This window comes from Schistocerca nitens, chromosome 5, assembly GCF_023898315.1.
Source record: "Schistocerca nitens isolate TAMUIC-IGC-003100 chromosome 5, iqSchNite1.1, whole genome shotgun sequence".
Classification (NCBI taxonomy): Eukaryota; Metazoa; Arthropoda; class Insecta; order Orthoptera; family Acrididae; genus Schistocerca; species Schistocerca nitens.
Genome location: NC_064618.1, coordinates 281,185,539 through 281,209,328, shown reverse-complemented (window position 1 = coordinate 281,209,328; position 23,790 = coordinate 281,185,539). Strand labels below are relative to the sequence as shown.

Below are 23,790 nucleotides of genomic sequence, written 5' to 3'. Positions count from 1 at the left end.
GTAAAAAGATGTGTGTGGTGCTGAGGAAGAAAGAATCTATGTCAGGAGAGAACTTGACCATATTTTACAAATGGAGAATAAAATAAATAAAAATGACAGGACAGTTCGTATGTGTGTAAAGCAAGGAATTCTCCTCCTTCATCAAAAATAAAATACTACATATGTTGCTTGTTGGGAATAACTAACAAATAACAGTGTGTTTATTTTCTGCTTTAAAAGAAGGCATTTTGTTGTGCCAGTTTGAGGATCTTGATCTGTAACTGATTATGTACAATGGCTAATAAAAAATAATTCTGCTAATTAAAACTACTTTTGTTTTGAGAGAAAGTTATACATTACCAGATGGTTATCTGATGAGATCAGAGATATGATTACTGATTCACAAGTTGAAAGCAAGAGTTAATTGGAAAGCAAGAAAATACATAATCAATCAACAATTTGTAAATGTTACAGGAGAGTAACATTTATTACACCAACAAAGTGAAGATACTGCATCAGGGACAAATAACAGTGGATAGATAATTAGCTTCAGAATAAGAAAGTTATGGAATATGGAATAAGAACAAAGCTTCATCACTAACAGTAGCAAATTTACTTCATTACTTCAACTTGTGAGGGTCTCAGATGTTGCGCTGGATGGTGTTGTGGTAAATGCACAATATTTCAATTAAGCTGCTTGTAACCTTCAGGTGCAACTGTGGGGATCTGTAGCAACTCGCCAGTTTACACCCTCATTTGCTAGAAAATTGCAGGCATCATGAGGGTGGCGCTATACCATCATTGCAAGGGTACACTGGCATCCAGTCCCCTGCCAGAGAAATGAGCCACAGATAACATGTGTACAGTGTGGGAATGGCTATCCACGATCTACAGACCCCAGTAAATGCATATGGGAAAGCTACTGGTACCCGAAATAGCTGCCGTGGCTTTGAACTTCCATCATTGTGATCTTGCTGAATTTGTTTCCCTTTATGGCCAATAATGCCTTATTGCTGCCAAAACTGGTTCCCACACATTGCTAAACTCAAATTCTATGCATCTCCTGAGTCAGTCATTTGATATTCACATTTCAACTCCTTCTTTATTGATGGAGTTGCATTAGGTAGAGGCAGGCTAGAGGATCTTTGTCTCTTTGAAGTTCTTGTCTTGTCCCATATCTAGACAGCAATCAGCAACAGCAGATTTTTTCGTCTCTACAGGTCTGGTATGATGTCTGTATTCTTCGCATCTCTCTTTAAGTGTGCAACATGTCTCATTAATGTACGATTTTCCACAACAGCACAGCATCTTGTGCATTTTTGGTGTTCTTAGACTGTAGTTGTCTTTTGTAGAAACTAACATCATTTGCACTCATGCCTTCTTCTGTACCACAGTTCCTGAAAAGCTGCTACAGATGACAGCATTTTGTGATGTCCATGTAAAATGCACTTCCTTCATCATCTTCATAGTGAAAAACTTGCTTACAATCATGTATCAGTGGGAACACATTTAAATGAAGAAAGATATACCTTACTTAAGTATGTTGTTTCTCAATTCTTCTCCAATTTTTTGTTTTGTTTTTCTGTTGGGACAGCTGGTAAGTAGACACTACTGCTCTAACCATATATTATTTATTTAGTAGTAAGATAAAATTCTAAGTAACTGTAATTCTGGCCACCATTAGTAAATTACATACTGGTTTTATTTCTGAATTTAGAGATTGGAGGATAATATATTCCTGATCATCATTCACCCCCTAAATCATTTTATGTAGATTGGTTGTCTCTTTGTCCTTTTTCGAGATAGTAAGGGTACATAACATCAGTTCTCAGTCTTGTCCTCAATGGAACAACATTAATGCTGAACAGCAATTAATAGGTAATCAACATCTTAACATCAATTTGCTCACATACACTACACTTGAGGTAATGGCATTAAGTTAGGAAAGAACAGTATAATTAAATACAGTCTATAACATTTGAAATAAAATCACAAATTTTGCAATATTTATGCCATAGCTGACCATGGGCAAATAAAAACAAAACCACTTGTTAATTAAAAGTTCTGAATGTATCATTCTAATGGATAGTGAATTTCATCTACAAGGGGATCAACATGTAGAAATGCTGTATCCAGCCAAATAAAACACTCACTTCGACAGTCTTTTAGATCTACTGCATCCCCAAAGAATCCTGGTGCACATAAGTTACAAGCTTCTCCGTAAGTATTGTTGAGGCAACGAAGACATTTCCCTGTAATAGAATCACATGCACCAGGGTCATCTGGGTTGATGTTACCACTGCATGAACAAGGCTGGCAGGTTTCACCTACAGGAAGTAAGAAAAAGAGATTGTGATACATTTTTCATTGGAGTAAACAATAGCAAAGACAATTCCGTGTTATAAAATAAAAGTTCCACTTGCCCCTTTCTTGTGGTCTTCCAAAATAACCAGCAGCACAGTATTCACATCTGGCTCCATAATAACCAGGAATGCAGTCACAACTAATTTCTTCACCATCAGCACTTACTTCACATCCTGTTGCAAAACTGCAACAAAGAAAGAAGTAGAACATATTACACTGGTATATGATACAAAACTTCAAATTTGTGCAGTGGTGAAGCAATTTAGTACACAAGCCCTGTTTCAGAATTATTCAAACCTCTTTTGTCATAACAGCCAATCAAAACAATCAGAGTGGGACCCTTACCTTGCAGGATTAACTGGGTTTCTGAATACTACATACCATCCTTGTGTCCATACAAGATACAAAAGAGAGGGTATTCAAAGAGTTATGCATTTCACACCGTTTCGTTTAGCCAGCAGGAGAGAGTCATTGAGGTACTCAGTTTTGGATCACAGAGGGGCTCTTAAAACTGAGTACACATATTCCATGAAGGGTCAACCTAATTACTACTTTCTCCCAAACATATATCTTGAAGTGATTATGAAGGGAAGATCAGAAAAATGGAGCTTTAAATGTAGAGGTAGATGACAAAAACAATTTTAATTTGCACCTGCTCATTATCATACATGTGATTTCCAATAAAGTGATCCTTCTACACAAAATATGGCTAACTCTCATTAATTATGAGTTTAATATTATATATCATAAAATTAACTGGTAGCTGCGAGTCAGAAATTCTTGAGATGTTATCTGTCAAAGACACCATGCACGCACATTTTAATCACTGCACACCCTTCAATTTTTCCATGGCCTCTTTTTACTGAATAGTTGAGCTGTATAACAACTCTGAATATGAAGGCTGTACTGAATGGTCATCTTGCACAAATTTGTTACACTAAATTTGTTACACTAAATTTGTAGGCATGACCAAACCAGACGGTGCTGGACATATATATGTCAAAAGAAAATAAAACAAGGGCATTTTTTAGAACAAAAGGAAATACTTTATTATTTAACTGAAGATACCATATTTAATATCCCTGTTTCTTTTGTTCACATTGGAGACTTCAGCTGTGGCCATCGCTTGTTCAATTGACAACCTGTAGTTCGAATCTGCAATCTTCAGAATCAGATGCCACTTAACTTAATATCATTTCTTATTACAACATTAAAAATTATCTCTTTCCTTGCTAACCATCAGCTGGACATGCAAATTTATATGTCAGTGCATCAAACACAGTGGGATACACTACCGGCTACAAGCAAAAAGTAAAAGGCCAACAGAGAAGCTAATATATTTTAAGTGAACTGTGTACGTCACTTACAAGAGTAAAATGGGGAAAACACACACACACAAAACACAAGTTTATTGATGAAACAAATATACTGATAAGGAGTCCAAACCCATCCATACCCAACACAGAATAGGCTTACAACTGGTTCACAGTAATCAGCTTAACTGTGATCTTACAAAATCTTATATTGTGCAATTTGCAACAAACAAGAATGACTTGTATGTACCAGAAGTGAAGATCAATGGGTATATACTGGGTGGGGCTCCATGTGTGAAGTATATAAACATCCAGATGGATAACAAACAACAATGGCACCAGCATACAGCTAAATTAAAAAAAAAAAACTAATTCTGCAAATTTTGCACGTCAATTAATCTCTGGTTATGTTGACCTGTAGATGGGATTGCTGGGACTGGATGGCTAATCTAATGAGACAATTCAGCTAGGGTCAAAAATTTATTTCTTCTAGAAAAATGTCAAATGAGAGTAAGATGTAAAGTTAAGAAATAAAACATTTTGCAGAAGATTCTTCAAAGGCTTTAGAATCCCTAAATTCATAAGTCAATACTTTCCCTCCCCCACTGCATTAGGGTGTATAATTATATATTAAGGACAAACTGTTAAATTCACAACCATAACAGCAGAATGGAAGACAATTTGAACGTAAGTATGCATCACTATGTAGGTTTCAGAATGAAGTTTTATATTCCGTCATAAAAGTCTTGAAGAGGTTGTGAGCATATTATCACACAGAACAACTCAATAACCCACATACGCTGACAAACCAAAACATTATGACCTATGCACACCATGAGGTTTAATTAAGCCTGGTGGCATTGTGGGCACACAACAAAGTAAGGAAAGTATATAAGCAGAGCAAAGTCAAATGAGGAACCATTCTAGTGATAATCTTGGTCACCAATGGTGAAATCCAGTGACATGTGTGACCTTGACAAAGAGAAGGATATTACGGCTGCCGCCTGGTAAAGAGAACCTCGGAAACAGTGGAACTAGTTGGCTATTCATGTGCTTCTGTTGTGAGAGTCTATGGAAAGACACTGAAGGGCAGTCACAACATGATTAGGCAACAAGTCATTGGATGTCCAAGCCACATCACAGAACATGGATATTGCCTGCTCTGTAAAGCAGGAAAAGTGCTACTGATGCAGTCTGGTGGGGGCAATGTTATGCAAGGGGGGGGACATTTGTGGCAGCTGTGGACTACTTTAGCATCATTGTGGACCACTTGCACCCTTTCATGCCTGATGTTTTCCTCAAGAGGATAATTTTCCATAACACGAAGCCATAATTGAAGAGCATGATAGCGAATTCACATTGATGTCCTAACCACCACATTCACATGATCTGAACCAGATGGAATACATATGGGATGATGTTGGGTGCCAGCTCCACACCCAACAATCATCGGCCCATAACTGACATGCACTGCATGAGCTGTCCATGGACATCTACTGTAACATTTCTGCAAACCTACGAAAGAATAGTCAAATACATATCATACAAAATTGTGTTCTAAAGCTGTGTTCCAAAGGATGTTATTAAGCATGCAATCAGAATGTTTTGGCTCGTCAATGTACACACAGAACTAAAGTAAAAGAATGACTAATTAACAACTTCTACAATTTAGCAACATTTTTGACACAGGAATGTAGATTACAGTATATTCTGTTGTTCTGTAAAACTAGTTTCAACATTACCACTATATAAGGTGTCCCAGAAGGAATGGTCAATATTCAGAGGGATATGACAGAAACATTCATTTAAAGCAAAAAACTTCATATGGACTATGTTCTATTCTGAATAGTTTCACATTTAATTACATTGTTGTTATTTTCTGTAGTATTCAATAAAATGTAAAAATATGAAAAGATAGTTGCTACTCACCATATAGCAGAGATGCTGACTCACAGACAGGCACAACAGAAATACTGTCAGAAAGTGATCTTTCTGCCAACAAGGCCTTTCTCAGAAATACACAAAACACACACACACACATATGCAAATTCAACTCACACACACATGACCACAGTCTCCAGCTGCTGAGGCCAGACTGTGAGCAGCAGTGCATGATGGGTAAAGCAACTGTGTGGTGGAGCTAAGGAGGAGACTGAGGTGGGGCAGGGTGGGAATAGCAGGGTAGGGGGTGGAGGACAGTAAAGTGCTGCTTGTGGGAGCATTTAGGGATGAGGTGGAGAGAGGGTAGTGCTGCTTGTGGGCGCATTTAGGGACGAGGTGGAGAGAGGGTAGCGCAGCTAGGCACATTCGGGAGATTAGACGGATGGCAGGGGGAGGGGGCGGGTGGGTAACAGAAAATGAGAGAAGTGAAAAGACTGTGGTTTATTGGTGGAATAGAGGACTATGTAGTGCTGGAATGGGAACAGGAAAGGGGCTAGATGGGTAGGAAGGGGCTAGATGAGTATGACAATGACTAACGAAGTCTGAGGCTAGTAGGAAAATTCAGGGTGTATACATGGACAAAGAAAAAAAATTCCTGGATTTCCCGATTAAAAATACACTTCTTCCCCGGTGAAAATACACTTTTTCCATGTTAAGTGACAGTATACTTTCTCTTGGGACAGTAAAACTTACAATCCTATGAATGATTAAAGTTTTATACACCAGAGTAAAGCATTCCGGCAGGTTAGAAAACATAAAATGGAAAAAAAGCTGCTGCCTATTTTTGTATTATGAAAGTATACATTTGAATTCCACCAAACACAGAACATTAGTTTCCAAAGCATTGAAATCGAGATTGTGATGTGCCATTGTACACCAAACATATCTCGTATCACGTGATACCACCAGTCGATGACAGCAGATTTTCAGAGCTTAGGATACGTGATGTAGTCAGTCAACAGCAACATCACTGTTATGTAGTGTGCCCAAGACACAAATATGAAAAGTTAATGGTTTAAATTAATACACATAGTGTACATATAGGATACATATAATAATGGTCAGTTTTTGCATGTGTTAAACTTTAAGATCACACTAACGTGAAAGTAAAATTTTGAATAATGAATAAATGACTGGCGTTTTGGGCTTGAAATTCTTCTAAGCAGCTGGTCTTCAAAGTTTTAAGTTTTAAATGAGAGTCAAACAATCTGTGATTCAAGAAATTCATCCAACATTCTTGCATGTAACATAATTCATCTTGTGTAAAAGGAAATTTACTTTGAAACTAACACTTCTCAAACCACCATTTGTAATATTTTCCTGCGACTTGTTAGAAACAGGTTCATTCCAGCAGCTGCCAGAGAGCATCAGAAAACAGGCATTACTGCGCGTGCACAGCTACAATGATACAGGAAGGCCATAGGTTCATATGTATAAAGCATTAATTTACATTACGCCATAAAAGAAACAGGACTCAGAGGCTACTTCAAGAGCACTGGAATTTTGTAAACCATACTAAACTGCATAATTCAGCTTACAGTGCACACTCGTGTGTCAATATTCACAATGAAGTAGGCCCCAACCTGCTATTAAGCTTTTCAGTGTGGTTTCCAGGACATATATTTTCTTGGTGTACCACTATTGTATTATCTCATGTTAGATTCTTTATTATGACATAGGCCCCAACCTGATATTAAGCTTTTCAGTGTGGTTTTCAGGACATAAATTTTCTTGGTGTACCACTATTGTATTATCGCATGTTAGATTCTTTATTATGACATAATGCCATATGTGCCAGAAGATGAAAATGTGAACTTAAAATTCAGCAAACAGTTGAAACTAGCTAACGGTTTGGACTGAAACACTTTGTTTCAAATAAATTAACTCATGTTAGATTCTTTATTATGACATAATGCCATATGTGCCAGAAGATGAAAATGTGCACTTAAAATTCAGCAAACAGTTGAAACTAGCTAACGGTTTGGACTGAAACACTTCGTTTCAAATAAATTAACTGCCTCTGTGGAAAAGTTTAATAAAAACCAATTTTTTTTAGCAAACTGATAAAAATAATTTCATTGTTCTACAAAGCGCTTAATGCTTGACAGCAAAAAACTCGGAAATAAAATAAAATCAGAAAACAAATTATAACCTATTTTAGTTTTCCATAATTCTGTGAATGTATTTTAAATCACTTGATAGCTCCCGGCCACAGAAATCCATTTTGTTTTCATTTGACATGACATCTTGAAATGAAGAGGAAATGGCAAAATCACTACCAGTCAGACTTAAATAGCCAGAAGGGGGAGAAGGTACTGTTCATACACGACTCAACTATGCATGCGCATGAGCCTGCTAGAGAGTGTTCATAGGAACCTAATGCAAAGAATTGTGACGTCATGCTCATCGGAAACAGTTTCTTGTTATGAAGTATTGCGAAGTCTTCATCCTAAAGCCTTTGATACATTTTGCTGTTGACAGATGTTAGACTATCAGTTCTTACTAGCCAAAATTACAAAATTTTTAACTGAAAACTAAAACACTGACAGGGTGTATACGTGGACAAGGAAAAAAAATTCCCAGATTTCCCGGTTAAAAATACACTTTCTCCCAGGTGGAAACATAGTTTTTCCCCATTAATTGACAGTATATTTTCTCTCGGAACTGTATAACTTATCAATACATTGAATAGTTATGGTTTTATACATGGGCGTAGAATTTCCCGGCACTTTAGAAGATGAAACACCTTTTGGAAAGATGTTTGATGTGCAGTAACATGTACACTGCATATTTTTGTATTACAAAAGTATAAATTCGAATTCCACCAAACACCGCATGTTACTTTCTCAAGCATTGAAATCGAGATTGCGATGCATATTTGTAAGCCAGTCATAGCTCATGTCATGTGATCTCGCCAGCCGATGACAGCGGATATTCAGAGCTTCGGACATGTGGTGTAGTCAGACAATAGCAACATCACTGTTAAGTTGCGCGAACACACGAACAGGAAATGGTAATGGTTTAAATTAATATATATAATGTTGCTACAAGAAAAACAAAGCTTTCACATACACTCCTGGAAATGGAAAAAAGAACACATTGACACCGGTGTGTCAGACCCACCATACTTGCTCCGGACACTGCGAGAGGGCTGTACAAGCAATGATCACACGCACGGCACAGCGTACACACCAGGACCCGCGGTGTTGGCCGTCGAATGGCGCTAGCTGCGCAGCATTTGTGCACCGCCGCCGTCAGTGTCAGCCAGTTTGCCGTGGCATACGGAGCTCCATCGCAGTCTTTAACACTGGTAGCATGCCGCGACAGTGCGGACGTGAACCGTATGTGCAGTTGACGGACTTTGAGCGAGGGCGTATAGTGGGCATGCGGGAGGCCGGGTGGACGTACCGCCGAATTGCTCAACACGTGGGGCGTGAGGTCTCCACAGTACATCGATGTTGTCGCCAGTGGTCGGCGGAAGGTGCACATGCCCGTCGACCTGGGACCGGACCGCAGCGACGCACGGATGCACGCCAAGACCGTAGGATCCTACGCAGTGCCGTAGGGGACCGCACCGCCACTTCCCAGCAAATTAGGGACACTGTTGCTCCTGGGGTATCGGCGAGGACCATTCGCAACAGTCTCCATGAAGCTGGGCTACGGTCCCGCACACCGTTAGGCCATCTTCCGCTCACGCCCCAACATCATGCAGCCCGCCTCCAGTGGTGTCGCGACAGGCGTGAATGGAGGGACGAATGGAGACGTGTCGTCTTCAGTGATGAGAGTCGCTTCTGCCTTGGTGCCAATGATGGTCGTATGCGTGTTTGGCGCCGTGCAGGTGAGCGCCACAATCAGGACTGCATACGACCGAGGCACACAGGGCCAACACCCGGCATCATGGTGTGGGGAGCGATCTCCTACACTGGCCGTACACCACTGGTGATCGTCGAGGGGACACTGAATAGTGCACGGTACATCCAAACCGTCATCGAACCCATCGTTCTACCATTCCTAGACCGGCAAGGGAACTTGCTGTTCCAACAGGACAATGCACGTCCGCATGTATCCCGTGCCACCCAACGTGCTCTAGAAGGTGTAAGTCAACTACCCTGGCCAGCAAGATCTCCGGATCTGTCCCCCATTGAGCATGTTTGGGACTGGATGAAGCGTCGTCTCACGCGGTCTGCACGTCCAGCACGAACGCTGGTCCAACTGAGGCGCCAGGTGGAAATGGCATGGCAAGCCGTTCCACAGGACTACATCCAGCATCTCTACGATCATCTCCATGGGAGAATAGCAGCCTGCATTGCTGCGAAAGGTGGATATACACTGTACTAGTGCCGACATTGTGCATGCTCTGTTGCCTGTGTCTATGTGCCTGTGGTTCTGTCAGTGTGATCATGTGATGTATCTGACCCCAGGAATGTGTCAATAAAGTTTCCCCTTCCTGGGACAATGAATTCACAGTGTTCTTATTTCAATTTCCAGGAGTGTATAATATTGGTCTCTAAGGCCAATACGCTGCAAGAGAAACTAAGCTTTCACACATAATGTTGGTCTTTTATGCACGTATTACATTTTAAGATATAGCACATAAATGTACCAGTAAATTTTTTAATAACGACATAAAAGTGTGATCTTCTGGGCTATAAATTCTTCTAAGTGGCTCGTCATCAATAAGCTGATTTTTAAATGAGTCTCAGTTTCCCAGTGAAGTGGGCATTGACCTGATATTAAGTTTTTCAATGTGATTTCGGGATGTAAATTTCCTTGGGTACCAGCACTTTGTTATCTCATGTCTAGTTCTTTGTTATTGCATAATGCCATACGTGCTAGAAGATGAAAACGTACACTTGAAATGCACTGAACAGTTGAAACTAGCCAATAGTTTGAAATTAAACCCTTTGTTTCAAATATATTGACTGCCTCAGCGGAAAAGATTAATAAAAGAAAATTTCTTCAGCAAACCGATAAAAATAACTTCATTGTTCTGCATGGCAATTAATACTTGACTGTCAGAAAGGTGGAAATAAAATAAAATCTGGAACTGTTAATGTATTTTAGCCTTCCGTAATTATGTGAATGTACACTGCTGGCCACCGTAAATGCAACACCAAGAAAGACAAGAGGTAGCACAACAAAATTTATTTTGTAGATAACATGTTGACCAAGTATCAAATGATTATGTTTACAGACGTCTGTGACATGTGGTTCCTGCCAGAATCAGTAGCCAGAGTAGCCGCCATTGTTGGAGATCACCGCTGCCACACATCTCGGCATTGAGTCAAAGATATGTTGGATGTGTTCCTGGGGTACAGCAGCCCAAGCAGCTTCCACACGTTGCCAAAGATCATCTGGTGTCGCAGCTGTGGATGTAATCTGGGTCACTCGTTGAGCAACCATGGACCACATGTTTTCTATCGGCGAAAGATACGGAGAGCGAGCTGGCCAGGGAAGCAATTCAATCTGGTTATTGACGAAGAACCTTTGGACAATGCGTGCCACGTATGGTCACGCATTATCCTGTTGAAATATGGCTGTGGCCGAGCCCTGAAGGTAAGGAAGGACAACTGGCTCCACCACCTTGGATATGTAGCGCCGGCTATTTAAAGTACCGGCAATGCGTACTAGAGGCGTGCGAGAGTAATATCCAATACCGCCCCATACCGTAATACCCGGTGCAAGACCAGTGTGGCGGTGCATAATGCAGCTGTCCAGCATCCTCTCTCTATGGTGTCTCCACACTCGAATCCGACCATCGTGCTGCTGCAGACAGAAGTGTGCCTCATCAGTAAAGACAACGTCATTCCATTCTGCCGTCCACATCCATCTGTCATCACACCATTGGCGACGGACACGTCTGTGGTTCTGCGTCAATGGTAGACGAAGCAATGGACGTCTTGCGGACAGACCACTCTGCTGTAAACGGCGTCGAATGGTACGCGCAGACACTGGATGATGCGTTACAGACGCAATGTGCTGTGCTATGGTTCGGGATGTCACTGAGCGATCCGTCACTGCCATGCGCACAATTTGCCTATTAGTACGTGCAGTGGTGCACCGAGGTGAATGCGATCGACCAGGTCGGTCCGTCGTGCCCTCCTGCATCCAACGGTCACATATCCGCATTACAGTTGTTTGGTTTCGTCCAACACGACTAGCGATTTCTCTGTATGATAATCCACAATATCAGTAAGCCACTATCCTTCCTCTGTCGAACTCGGATACTTGATCAAACTATGTTCGCTGTTGTCTACAAGGCATAACTGATCGTCTTGTGAAACAACCACAAGGTAAACACACGTGCCGAACGTACACTCGTCAAAATTGCCAAGCCTTAAAATGGCGCTATGAGGTGGCGCCACAGGCGCGCGTGATGTGCGTCTGCGCTGAAATTCTAATCAGTTGTATATCTCATCGCTGCAAACTCATGGTGTAAATTTCACTCGATTCGGATGCTTCCTTCAGGGTGTTGCATTTACGGTGGCCAGCAGTGTATTTTAATTCACATGATAGCTCCCAGCCAAAGAAATCAATTTTGTTTTCATTTGACGTGAGTGCAGTAGACAAAGAGGAAACAGCAAAGTGAAGAGACAAGCAAGACAGTACACAATTCAATCCTTAGCTCCTAGAATTTTTTTCTCTCTAATCTTGCTACAGCTTTACATGACGTGCATTCCTTTCTGCGAAAGGATCTGTTACCTCATCAAAGTTCATCAAATGTTTTGCTACATGAAAAATCTAAATGTCGTTGTCTAATATTGAAAGAGCTGTAATTACAAATAGGCCCAAGACTGGTGTGATTTCTCGACCTGATTACCTATATTTTGTCACTGTCTGCGAGATAAAATTAAATAGGCCTTTATAATACTGCAGCAATTGTAACACACACCGAATAAACGAGACTGTTTTGGCAGAAATGGTCATTTTTATAACACGACGGAATATAATTCACAAAGTACCAACATCAAATGCCTAATAGGCCTACCACAAGCAAAAAGCTTTACGTTAGGAAATAGTTTTACAGTTCATTAATATTCTCCAGTTTCTCAAGCATGAGATCGAAAAGTAGTAGTGCGAAATTTTTGTATAAATTTGGAATAGTCTTATTCTTCCATAATTTGTGTGATGTCCCTGTTTCTTCTCCTTCCTTGTTCTAACAAACAATGTTATCACCATTAATTCTGTATCTATTCCTGCCAATGTCAAAGCTTACTTGCCGTTAAACTTCACTAACTCTGCCAGAATCACCAGTTTAGTTATCCCGTGATTATTCTCCGGTTAGGCATCGTTACATGTTCGTACAACGTGTTTTCCGTCCTACTTAAAGAACAGACCTTAAAGAGGCTGCTAGCCGGAGACTGTACAACTGGCCCTTGATAGTATAGCGATCTGGCCAAAAATTTTCTGTCAAAATTTCATTTTCTTGGGTACACCGAGAAGATAATACATAATCTTTCTTACCTGTTATTCCTGTTAGTCGTTTATTTGCACTTTGGTATTCTGAATCTATGGATTTTGCTGGTAATCGTAACAACGCTCACCATTTGCAAACACAATCAACCACATAATCAGACAGTGGTTGGCTTTCTTTCGTTCAGCTATACTCTGCTCAGTTTGTATAGCCCCTTTTGTCTGCAGGAAAGTTTATTTCTAGATGTGATGAGGATTCCACTAATGGAGACATCACGTACACTATGCATGCATTTACAAATCAACTTATGATTCATTCAGAAATCAACTTAGAATATGTTCAACAATGTTAAAAAACTGACAGGGACATGTTTCAAAGTCATACGAATAATCGATAGACCAACATGCGCTGGATGCTAGATGCTTTGTGTAACGAGGTTTATGTGAATTTCCCTCCCCCCATCCCCCCCTCCCACTCCTAGACCCAGGGCTGCAGTGCAATCTGGCAGCTTGGGCGCGCCAGTAAAATTTTTCCCAGTAGCACCTACCTGCATTTTTTTTTTTTCTTTTGCTGCGACTGCTTACACAGCCAACAGCCAGGTTTCTGTAGCCAGAAGCGGAAGAAGATACTACTCAACTGCACATGAGCATGATCCCAATGATCCCACTCATAACTGCTAGAACAAATCTAATGTTAACAGTTGTAACGTCATGCTCATCGGTGGCAATTTGTTTTTATGAAGCATTGCATAGTCTTCCTAAAGCCTTTGACACATTTTGCTGTCGACAGACACTTGTATGAGCACAGTGTTTTGTTGCTGTATATGGTACATTTCCTTTGCAATTTAAGTTTTATTTTAGTTTTTTCTCTCATTCATGTTTTATTGCTGCAGTATTATTCTGCAGTAGCAGGATACAGTAATATCCTTTGTCTGAGCATTGGTTCTTACCAGTCAAAATTACAAAAATTTAACTGAGAACAAAAACAATGAAAAATTCCCGGAATTCAAAAAAATTCCCGCGTTTTTCCCGGTTTTCTCACAGATGAAAAGATTCCCGGGTTTTCCCCAGATCTCCCGGTTGTCCTGGGTTGTAGACACCCTGACTGATATCTTCCCAGAACTCTAAAAAATTCCCAGCTTTTTCCAGATGAAAAAATTCCCGGGTTTTTCCCGGTTGTCCTGGGGCATATACACCCTGAAAATTACATAGCTTTATCACATTCACTTCCAAGTACTATAATACACGCTATATTAAGGATTCAGCTGAGTCACAAAATATGACAAGTGAGGTGACATGATGTGCTTGGCAAATGTTTACTATTATTTGGACAGCACAGACAAGCACTAATTCAAGAACAACAACGAGAAGCTCATTAGCTGGGACAAATTCTATGCTAGATTGAAGAAAACAGTTGGTGACTGTCAGCAGCACATCTGTTTAGTGGAAGAACAATTGAGGAACATAGCCCCATGTCCTTTAAGAGTGTCTGTTCACTGTGCATGCTTCAAATGGTTGTGTGTGTCACACTTGGGTTAAGAATATTATTTATTTCTACACGTTTAACACTGTGTGCACGATAATATTTAGTTATAATTTGTTTCAGAAATTAGATTTTTTTCCTCAGCAGGCACTTGACATTGTTAACTGTATATTTTAGAGTTAAAGATGTAATTACTTTCAATGTTACATTTGACAAGCTGAAAGCCTTAAGTGCTGTTCAGTGCTTTTAGGTTTTGTCTATCATCATCTCTTTCTTTCCATACAATATTCTGTTATGAGTGTTTTTACATTTAAATAAATACCTTATTTCACTCAAGAATGCCCTGTTTGGTAAATGTTACTTACTTGTTTGATGGTATAGGAAGAGGACAAGCACATATCATGCAGTCAACTTGTGTTCCTATGGTTGCATTGCCGTAGTATCCCTCAACACAGCGTTCACAGTGGTCACCTTCAGTATTGTTCTTACAGTCCTGAAAATAGATTTACAGTATTACATTCAAGTGTGTGTGTGTGTGTGTGTGTGTGTGTGTGTGTGTGTAAGTGCATGCATATGTGTGTGTGTGTGTGTGTGTGTGTGTGTGTGTGTGTGTGTGTGTGCATGCGTGCGTGCGTGTGTGTGTGTGTGTGTGTGTTTAAAAGTAAAGTTATGATGTATAAGGTTTAGTGAGGCCTATGCTACATAACATCAGTTCTCAAAACTGGACACTAATGAAATTTGACGAAAAGCAGTTTTTTAGCATATTTGAAAGAAAAATTCTTGGATCAGTGGTTCCTGGAGGAGGAGATATAACAATGAATCTGTAGAATAGTTCTGGTTGTATGTAAATACTTTAGGAGTAAAGGTGACCACTCACAGAAAAACAGGAAAGCAGAAACATTAAGTCATTGACAAGCATGCACAAAAAAGAAAGAAACCTTGTTCAAACAATGGAAAATCCGGGATGGAACATAACAATATTGTGAAAAGGAAAGTTGCTACTCACCATTTTAACAAAGATTCTGAGTCGCAAATAGGCACAACAAAAAGACTATCACAAGTATAGCTTTCAGCCAGAAGGCCTTCGTCTGAATTAGATGACAAACACACACATACACACTCACGGAAATGCAACTCACACACACCTGACTGCAGTCTCATGCAACTGAGGCCACACTCAACTTGGCCATGCTCAAACTTGCTAGTTTTCAAAGTAATCTTTTTTCATGTTGTTGAACCTGTAGATGACAACACTTCTTCTTTTCGGTGAGTGGTCTCATTTACTCCTTAGGAATTACATAATCTGTACAATGAACCAGACATCATCATTTATTAAGATTAAAAAGCTGAATGTGCAGGACATGTACCAAGAGCCAAGGGCAGAATGATTAAGGAGATGTTCAAGGCAGTGCCTGGAGGAACCAGGAGGGTTTGAACACCAAGCGTGTCAGAGGGGACATAAAAAAACTGAAATTAGAATTGTAGGAGTTTGGCACTAAACAGAAAAAACTGAAATAATCTTGTACAGAAATCCAAGGTTGACAAAGCATTATTGAATAAATGATGATGATGATGATGATGATGATGATTATGATGATGAAGAAGTGCAGATATATAAACCTGCCACTGTAATATTTTCTAAATATACCATCTAAGCACACCTACATATGTGATAGTACTTTTATACATGAAGGAAATGGAATATTTTACTTTACCAATAATAAAATGTTCATTTTATTTTAATTTGTAACTGGAATATTGCAAATTATCTGTACAACTGCTGAGAAATAAGCCATGTGAAACTATCATGAGTAGATAAAACAAGAGTAGATAAAACAAAATTACAGTGTCACATTCCATGTCTAACACGACATCAAACTGCCTCGGATTCACTGTATATCAATATAATAATAATAGTACGTGTAACCTGAAAAAGACTTACAAAACATATGCCAGTCACTGGATCACAGGTATTAGAATGTCCATGACAGTTACAAGGTACACAGAAACCACCATATGGACCAGTCTGAGCACGATAATATCCAGGAGCGCAGTCTTCACAAGAAAGGCCCTGATAATTTGGTGGACACTGACACTGTTCCACAGCGAGAGCAATGCTGCTGTTAGGATTATAACCTTCAGTAGCAATATCAAGTGTCACATCAGTTAATCTGCAATCAGAATAAAAATTTCATAAGTAAAATATCTAAACTATAATTGAAATAATCAATTTTTGAAATTATTATACAATTGGGTAAATAAAAAAAATCTACACACCAAGCAGTGGCAGGAAAAGTTGTGGAAATGTGCAAGCTTTCAGAGTCAGTGGCTCCATCTTCTGGCAGAAGGGTTAAGGGAAGGGAAGAGGGATGAAGGGCAAGGACTGGCGAAGTTTAAGCAACGGTGAGTCTCCCCTGAAGAGGGGTTTTCCCCATTTTCTAAACCTCATCAGTCATTTTTGTTCATCCCTTTTCCTTTCCCTTCAACCCTTCTGCTAGAAGAAGGAGCCAGTGGTTCCAAAAGATTGTACATTTCCATAACTTCTATATGTGTTTTATCCTGCCACCACTTGATGAGCTGATTTTTTTTTTTATCCATCCAGTTATATCATAAATTAAAAGTGAACAACAATAAAGCAGTTTTTAATCATGTTTGGCATTGGAGGTGATAGATGGAAAATATTTTAATATGTCTCCTGGGATTCCTAATGTTGCAGCACCTTCTAATCCTATCAACCTCACCAATCTGAATGTGAATTGTGAGCACTGATAGGGTTGTAAATCTCTGGGCAGAAGTGAAAGTGAGTACTGGTCACTTGGCTATCAGCTTAAGCCATGAAATAAGGTTTAAACTCTTCCTATTGTTGTACATCTGAGTAATAACAAGGCAACTCACCTGTTGTGATTGGAGCTGATCTTTCTGAAAGTTTGTGTGTAGCATCACGTTGGTAATGCAATGTTTTACCCATTGCCTCTCTAATCAACAAATAATGATCACCACAGTTGAAAGTTTTTTTTTTTTATCGTTTAAGTAGTTTAAAATCACAAAATGTTTGGAAGATTTTGTTATTATTTGTGCTTGTTAACTGGGAGGAGAGATGGCTTCCACATGTCTTCAAAGTGGGAAAACAACTGCAGTTTACTACGCATTGCAATACCTGCTGGCTCGGCAGTTATTCCATGCTGCAGCATCCTGGCTTCGAGAAGGAGGGCATGCCACCAAATAATGGCCATGCTGTGACAATGGTGCTGACATCGTGGAAAACACGTGACACTTGCTACTCTGTCAATTTGGATAGAAATGTCACTCATTCCTGTCAGACAGAATTCAAGTAATGTCATACTGAATGTATGAAGACTAATCGTACATGAGTTGTTGCCTTATATAAAGCAACTGTAACAGAAGCTGCAAATAACTGTATTCAAAAGACGTTGTTTCTACTATTTAGTAGAAATTTGAAACTTTATCAAAGCTTCCAGATTCTAGCACGCAACTGCAACAGTGAAGAAGTCCACATTAATGCAAACTACAGGTTTTTAAATGAATATTTATTTAATATTCAGTTCAGAATATGAGGGCAGTAAAGCTCCCAATCTGAAAACATAAAATTTTTCAAGATACAGACAAGTGCAAAGGGTGGGCACAGAATCTGAATATGAAGTAATTTGGGTGAAGACAAGAGCTACAATATATATTACAGTATTTTACTGTATTCTGTTCAATAAAGTTTTAGCAATTTTATTACTTTAAATATATTGTGCAAATGCTACATAATGCATGTGTTTGTTTCATGCACTACAGGGAGTCTTGATGACAGTGCAACAACTTTTTGACACTGTTTTTCTGATGTGGTGCCAGAACAGCTTGCAGCCAAGCCAACAGCCATGTAGGGTGGTAAGGCGCTTCCAACTATGTCAAGACACCATTGTATTATAATAAAAAAATAAATATGTATTATGCTGTAAAACAAATGTATCAGTTCTTCTTGATACTTATATTACTCAAGTTCTGAATATTCCTTGCTTAGGTTCGATGTATGTTCAGTAAAGTGAAGTTTTATTATGTGGCAATTACTTGTATATTGCAATATCCAATAAATTTGATGGAAGTGCAGAAAATATAAAAGTGTGTTCATGTGGTGCATTTTATTGAAGATGTTCTTGAAATTTTTTGCATTATGTCAACAGAAGGATTAAATCAAAATGCATTAATAATCCAGAATTCTAATAAAAAAGGTAAATGTGATTCACAACTTGAAATTTTTTGCACTATGTCTACAGGAGGATTAAATCAAATGGCATTAATAATCCAGAATTGTAATTAAAAGACAAATACGATGCACAACTGAAGTATTTCATTGACTTCTGTTATTGAAGTACCATGACAAAGTGAATTTATGACAAATTATTGGATAATTTGTGAAAGGAAAGGAGCTTTAAGTTGTCTATCAGTGAAAAGAATATTAATTAATCATCCAAAAAGTGATCATAGTAAGCACAAACTTAAACAACAATTTGAATTTAACTGGAAATATCTATTTTGTGTCTCAAGAGATTACTGCACATTGCAACACAGTGCTAACCATCATCTCTGACAATCGTAACAATGGAATCAACTGCACTATTAACACACAGAATTCTAATGGACAATTTTAAACTTAACTAACACAAAAAAGAAAAAAAGATTTTGTGTCTAGTAAATTACTCCTGTCTTGTAGTCACCAATATTTCTTTTTATTTTTACTCCTTATGATGTGTTTCACTCTCAGCATCATCAGATGTGTGTAAAAAGAAATATTAACCAACACCAGGGTAATTTATTAGTGGCAAACATGATCATAGATCCACTAAAGAACTTCACGTGTAAAGTAATGCGATTTGTGCCCACAGTTTAATCACATGGGCAATTAAAGAATCTACTAAAATACAATAAACTCTTTGAATTGCAGTGAAGCATGGTTGTCAGTGGAGTAACAATTTTGATCATAAAATGACATTATGTATAACATGCCAGACAGAAAAAACTCATTACACTACTCTCACTAGCAAGAAGGGTCATACCACTGCATTCTATAGACCTCCTGCATTGGGACCAGTAGTGGCAGAATACTTCAGGCAAAACTCAAAGAAGGCAGCATGTAAATTTTCGTTGTCTTATAGTATGAATGGGGGATTTCAGTTTACCAGACTAGAAGATTCAAGGGATTGGTGTGGCTAGTAGGGACAGGGAATCATGTAAAATTGTTTGAAATACCCTCTCAAAAATTACCTCGAGCACTTAATCAGAGAACTGATTAATGGGTGTAACATCTATGATCTTCTGGCTGAAAACAGACTCCAATTTTTGTACTCAGTTACCACAGGGCAGGGAATCAGTGATCATAAGCCAGTTACAGTATAGTGATGTGCTACAGGGCATGCACAGTCGATACTCATCTGCTACAGCAGATGAAAACAGCAGATAATGCGGACTGGCCATGAGGAAAGTGGAGCAGGGCAGTGGAATCTCTCTTCACCATGATTACCTTGCAGCAGCCCCAGGGATTTTTTCTGGAGAGAAGCATGTAACAGAAAGAGCTCCCTGACCACCATTTCCCACATGGACGCCTAATGACTGATATGCACGACCGAGCGAGTTAGTGTTATATAGTGTGTCTTTCGTGTTGTGTGGATGTGAAGATGGCACTTGCCAGGAGGTTGCAGCGATGGTGTCTTGGACATGTATGGTTCCAGAGAGGATGATGCTGATGAGTCGGTTCAGCTGAGCAATGTTTGCGAACATTTGCAGAAAACCTTGCTGAGTGCCAATGACAGGACATTAGAAATTTGTTCATATAACAATTTTAGATTGATGTTTTCACGCTATCCCCGGCCATTTCACAGGATTGGTAGGCTACTCCCACATCACGGAATTTTCAGTAGTGATGGTATCACAGCAGATGATGATGGTATCACAGCAGCAGATAGTGTGCTGTATGTCACCTGATTGCTGTAGTCTACCATGTGTATGCCCACAAGTTTCCTTTTGTTCTATCTGCCAGGTGTGCAACAGATGGGTATAATTTTTGACATTTATAATTCATGACTTGCCACTCACTGAAACATTCAGTACTTTGAGGCCGCTATGTGCTATAGGAATTATTCGCAGTGTGATCATTTTTATTGCTATGTAATTTTATGGTGTTACTATCCCGTGTCAATTTTATGTAATTGCGTCCTGTTTACTTAATTACTGTGTACTTTCACATTGAGTTCACTTTATTTTTCACTAGCTCCCATACATATTAGTGTACCACAGGGCCTCATGCACATGGTTAGAGAGAAAGAAATTTCCCACAACAGCGCCCCTGACTGCAGGTACCAGTAGGAATGTAATGAGAGGTAGGAAGGTATTTCTTCTTAATAAAAGTTACAAGAAACAAATTTCAGATCATCTGAACAGTCAACAATCATCTCAAGAGACCGAAAATGTTGAGTATAAATGGGCAAAGTTCAAGACTACTGTACAGTACTCCATAGTTAAGTATGTACTGAGCAAAGTTACGAAGGATGAGAAAGCCCCACCAAAGGCCAGCGTCATAGAAAAACTAAAACTGATGTGACCCAAAATTAGTAGAAGAAAGATCACGTGTGAAGCTTCAAACGAATTCAAAACTAAGATTATTCATACTGTTCTGGCAGTAAATCCCAAAAAGTTTTGGTCTTAGTTAAATCAGTGAATGAACCAATATCATCTGTCCACGCACACAGTGACCATACTGGCATCAAAAGTGTGGACGACAGAGTGAAGGTGGAAATTCTAAATTTATTTTCCTGAAGTTGTTTCAATTAGGAAGCTCAAACTGCAGATCCCCTTCTGAATCATTACACAAACATCAAAATGACAGATACCAAAATAAAAGTCTGTAACAAAGAACAACAACTGAAATTATTCAGCAGAGAGATTGGGATAGCTACCATATTTAGCTGGCTATAAGACAACATATCCTCCTTTTCTTTTAAAGAGGTTCCTAGAGAAGTCTTTATTTTTAACAAATTATGGGTAATTAAAAAGATAGCTGTATGTGGTATAACTATTTTTAATCATCATTATCATCATCATCACTGGTATTATCAACTTCATTTGTAAGCCTTCTGGCTTTTTTTCCTTTTCAACACTCCTACGATAGTACATCATCTTCTGAGTCATCCATAACACTGCATTTGCAGCACTTTTTAAACCTTCCATAATAGATTCACTTGAAATTCCTCCTCAGTTGTTAAGGATCCACTGGTCCACCATGGATGTTGAGTGTTTCTTTAACTTCCCCCATGGAATGAGGGAATGGTCTCCTTGACGAAGTCACTCACTGTAAAGCTGTCAAGCGCGAGCCTTAAAAGGTCTATTTTCATTACTCAAAGTTGTGAGGTCATGCTGCAAGGAATTATTACCAGGTTGTATTGTTCTTTGCTATTAGATTCTTAACTTCTAGGATATTACCTAATAGAATCCAGTACCAACATTTTTCTTCTGTTAAGCAAAGAGTCAAAATTTCTGTTCCAAACAATCTTCAACTGATCAGGTCCTTTGTCATCCATCCATTTTCTTGGCATCTAAAGATAAATCCTGCAGGCAGTTTTCCTTTTGGTATGTTTTCCTGAGAAAAATCAAATATGAGGAGAGCTTTCCTCCATCTGCTAGTACGCCCAGTTTTGCTGTTATTCTGGCCTTTTCGTTGCTGGAACTTCTTACAAGAACATTCTTAATGCCCTTCACATTGATAGTAACATTTGACAACATATCAAATTAATAGGTGTCTGATCAACATTTCTCATATGACCAACCAAACAATCATCCTGTTTCATTAGATTGATTATATGTTGCTGATACATATGTTGTTTTTCGTCATACACTGCACGGAGTCCATGAGTTAGCTTTATTCTGTGCCACAAGAAAACCCCACCCTCTTCATCATCCTCATACATCAGCCACTACTTGCTTTGAATTCTGTGACATATGCAGTTGGAAAATTCCTCTTTATCTCTAATGCCATCATTCAGACAATTTCTCAAGTAACTGGGAAGCTTTCATTGTGTTTCTCTTGCACTTACTTAAAAACATGGCGCTCCAATTCACAAAACCTTACCTGCTTTAGATCCCTGAAAGTTCGGTACATATGAATGGCATTCTTTAATTTATTCTTTATCTGACGTCACCTGCCAACATTTCCTTCTGTGACCAAATTTTCTTCCAAGTGCACAGTTGTTTGTTGCCTCTGATCCATGAATCATTTACAATTATAATTGTATTGTCTGCATGGACCAATAGTGAGATGCAAAGTTGCAAATCCATTTTTCTCAGCAGAGTCACAACTGTACTTTGCATCCATTATCAACTGCTACAGTTTACAGTTCTTACAGCACTGACAATATAAGCAAACTGAAAGAAACAACATGTTGTCCTCTCAGCTCCCTTCAGCTGAATTGGCACAAATCGTACCATTTTGTGTTAACACTGTAGACAATCTTGAAAACTAGCAGTGATGTAATACAGCAGCAGCTTTAGCAGTGTTGTTGAAGCTCATGTTCATTTGTAGTGCTTCATTTCAAATGTTCTGTGGGAACATATTTTTATTAGCATTAATTTGCCTCCTGTAATAATGTATGCTACTGCTGAGTATTTGTCCAATTTTAAAGTCATTTCAATTATGATAACAAATGAATTCACATTAGCTGTAGTTTAAGTGTGGTACACATTCATCAAAATTCAAGGCACGCATTTACATTCCCATGGTTGGTAGCATGATAAAATCTGCTTCCTGCTCACTGTTTCCTTCCCCTCCTAGTGGTTGGCCAAATTGGTGTCACAGTTATTCCTCCAGTACTTCTGAATTCTTCAAATTAAATCTGTGTGGGATCTAAACTGCCAAAACTTTTTCTATAAATGTATGATAACCCATATATCAGTCTATGACACAACACTGAAGTGTTGCCCTGCCGACGGGTGTGGATGTTACCAAACTATCCATTTAATAGGGCATGTTTGCAAAATACTGACACTATTTATTTACAGGAGATTTGAAAAACTGATAGAAGCTTACCTCAGGGAAGAGCACTTTGGGTTCTGGAGAAATGAAGGATCCAGTAAAGCCACACTGACCCTATGACTTACCTTCAAAGATACACAGAAGAAAGGCAAACCTACATTAATAGCATTTACATATTTAGAGAAAGCTTTCAAAGTTACTAACTGACTCTTTGAGTCTTTGAAATTCTGAAGGTAACGGGGATAAAATACAGGTATTGAAAAATCACCTAA

The 23,790-nt window shown here is 39.0% G+C and overlaps 1 protein-coding gene across 1 annotated transcript in view; it reads right to left on the bottom strand.

Annotated features, from left to right (window-relative positions):
• LOC126260846 (laminin subunit alpha) overlaps window positions 1-23,790 on the bottom strand; it is a 405,465-nt gene that overhangs the window by 164,682 nt on the left and 216,993 nt on the right. Inside the window, exons 28-31 of the mRNA XM_049958250.1 lie at window positions 16,436-16,664; window positions 14,859-14,986; window positions 2,403-2,527; window positions 2,133-2,306 (exon numbers count right to left, since the gene is read on the bottom strand). Coding sequence (XP_049814207.1) covers window positions 2,133-2,306; window positions 2,403-2,527; window positions 14,859-14,986; window positions 16,436-16,664 — 656 coding nt within the window. The remainder of the gene's footprint in view (window positions 1-2,132; window positions 2,307-2,402; window positions 2,528-14,858; window positions 14,987-16,435; window positions 16,665-23,790) is intronic.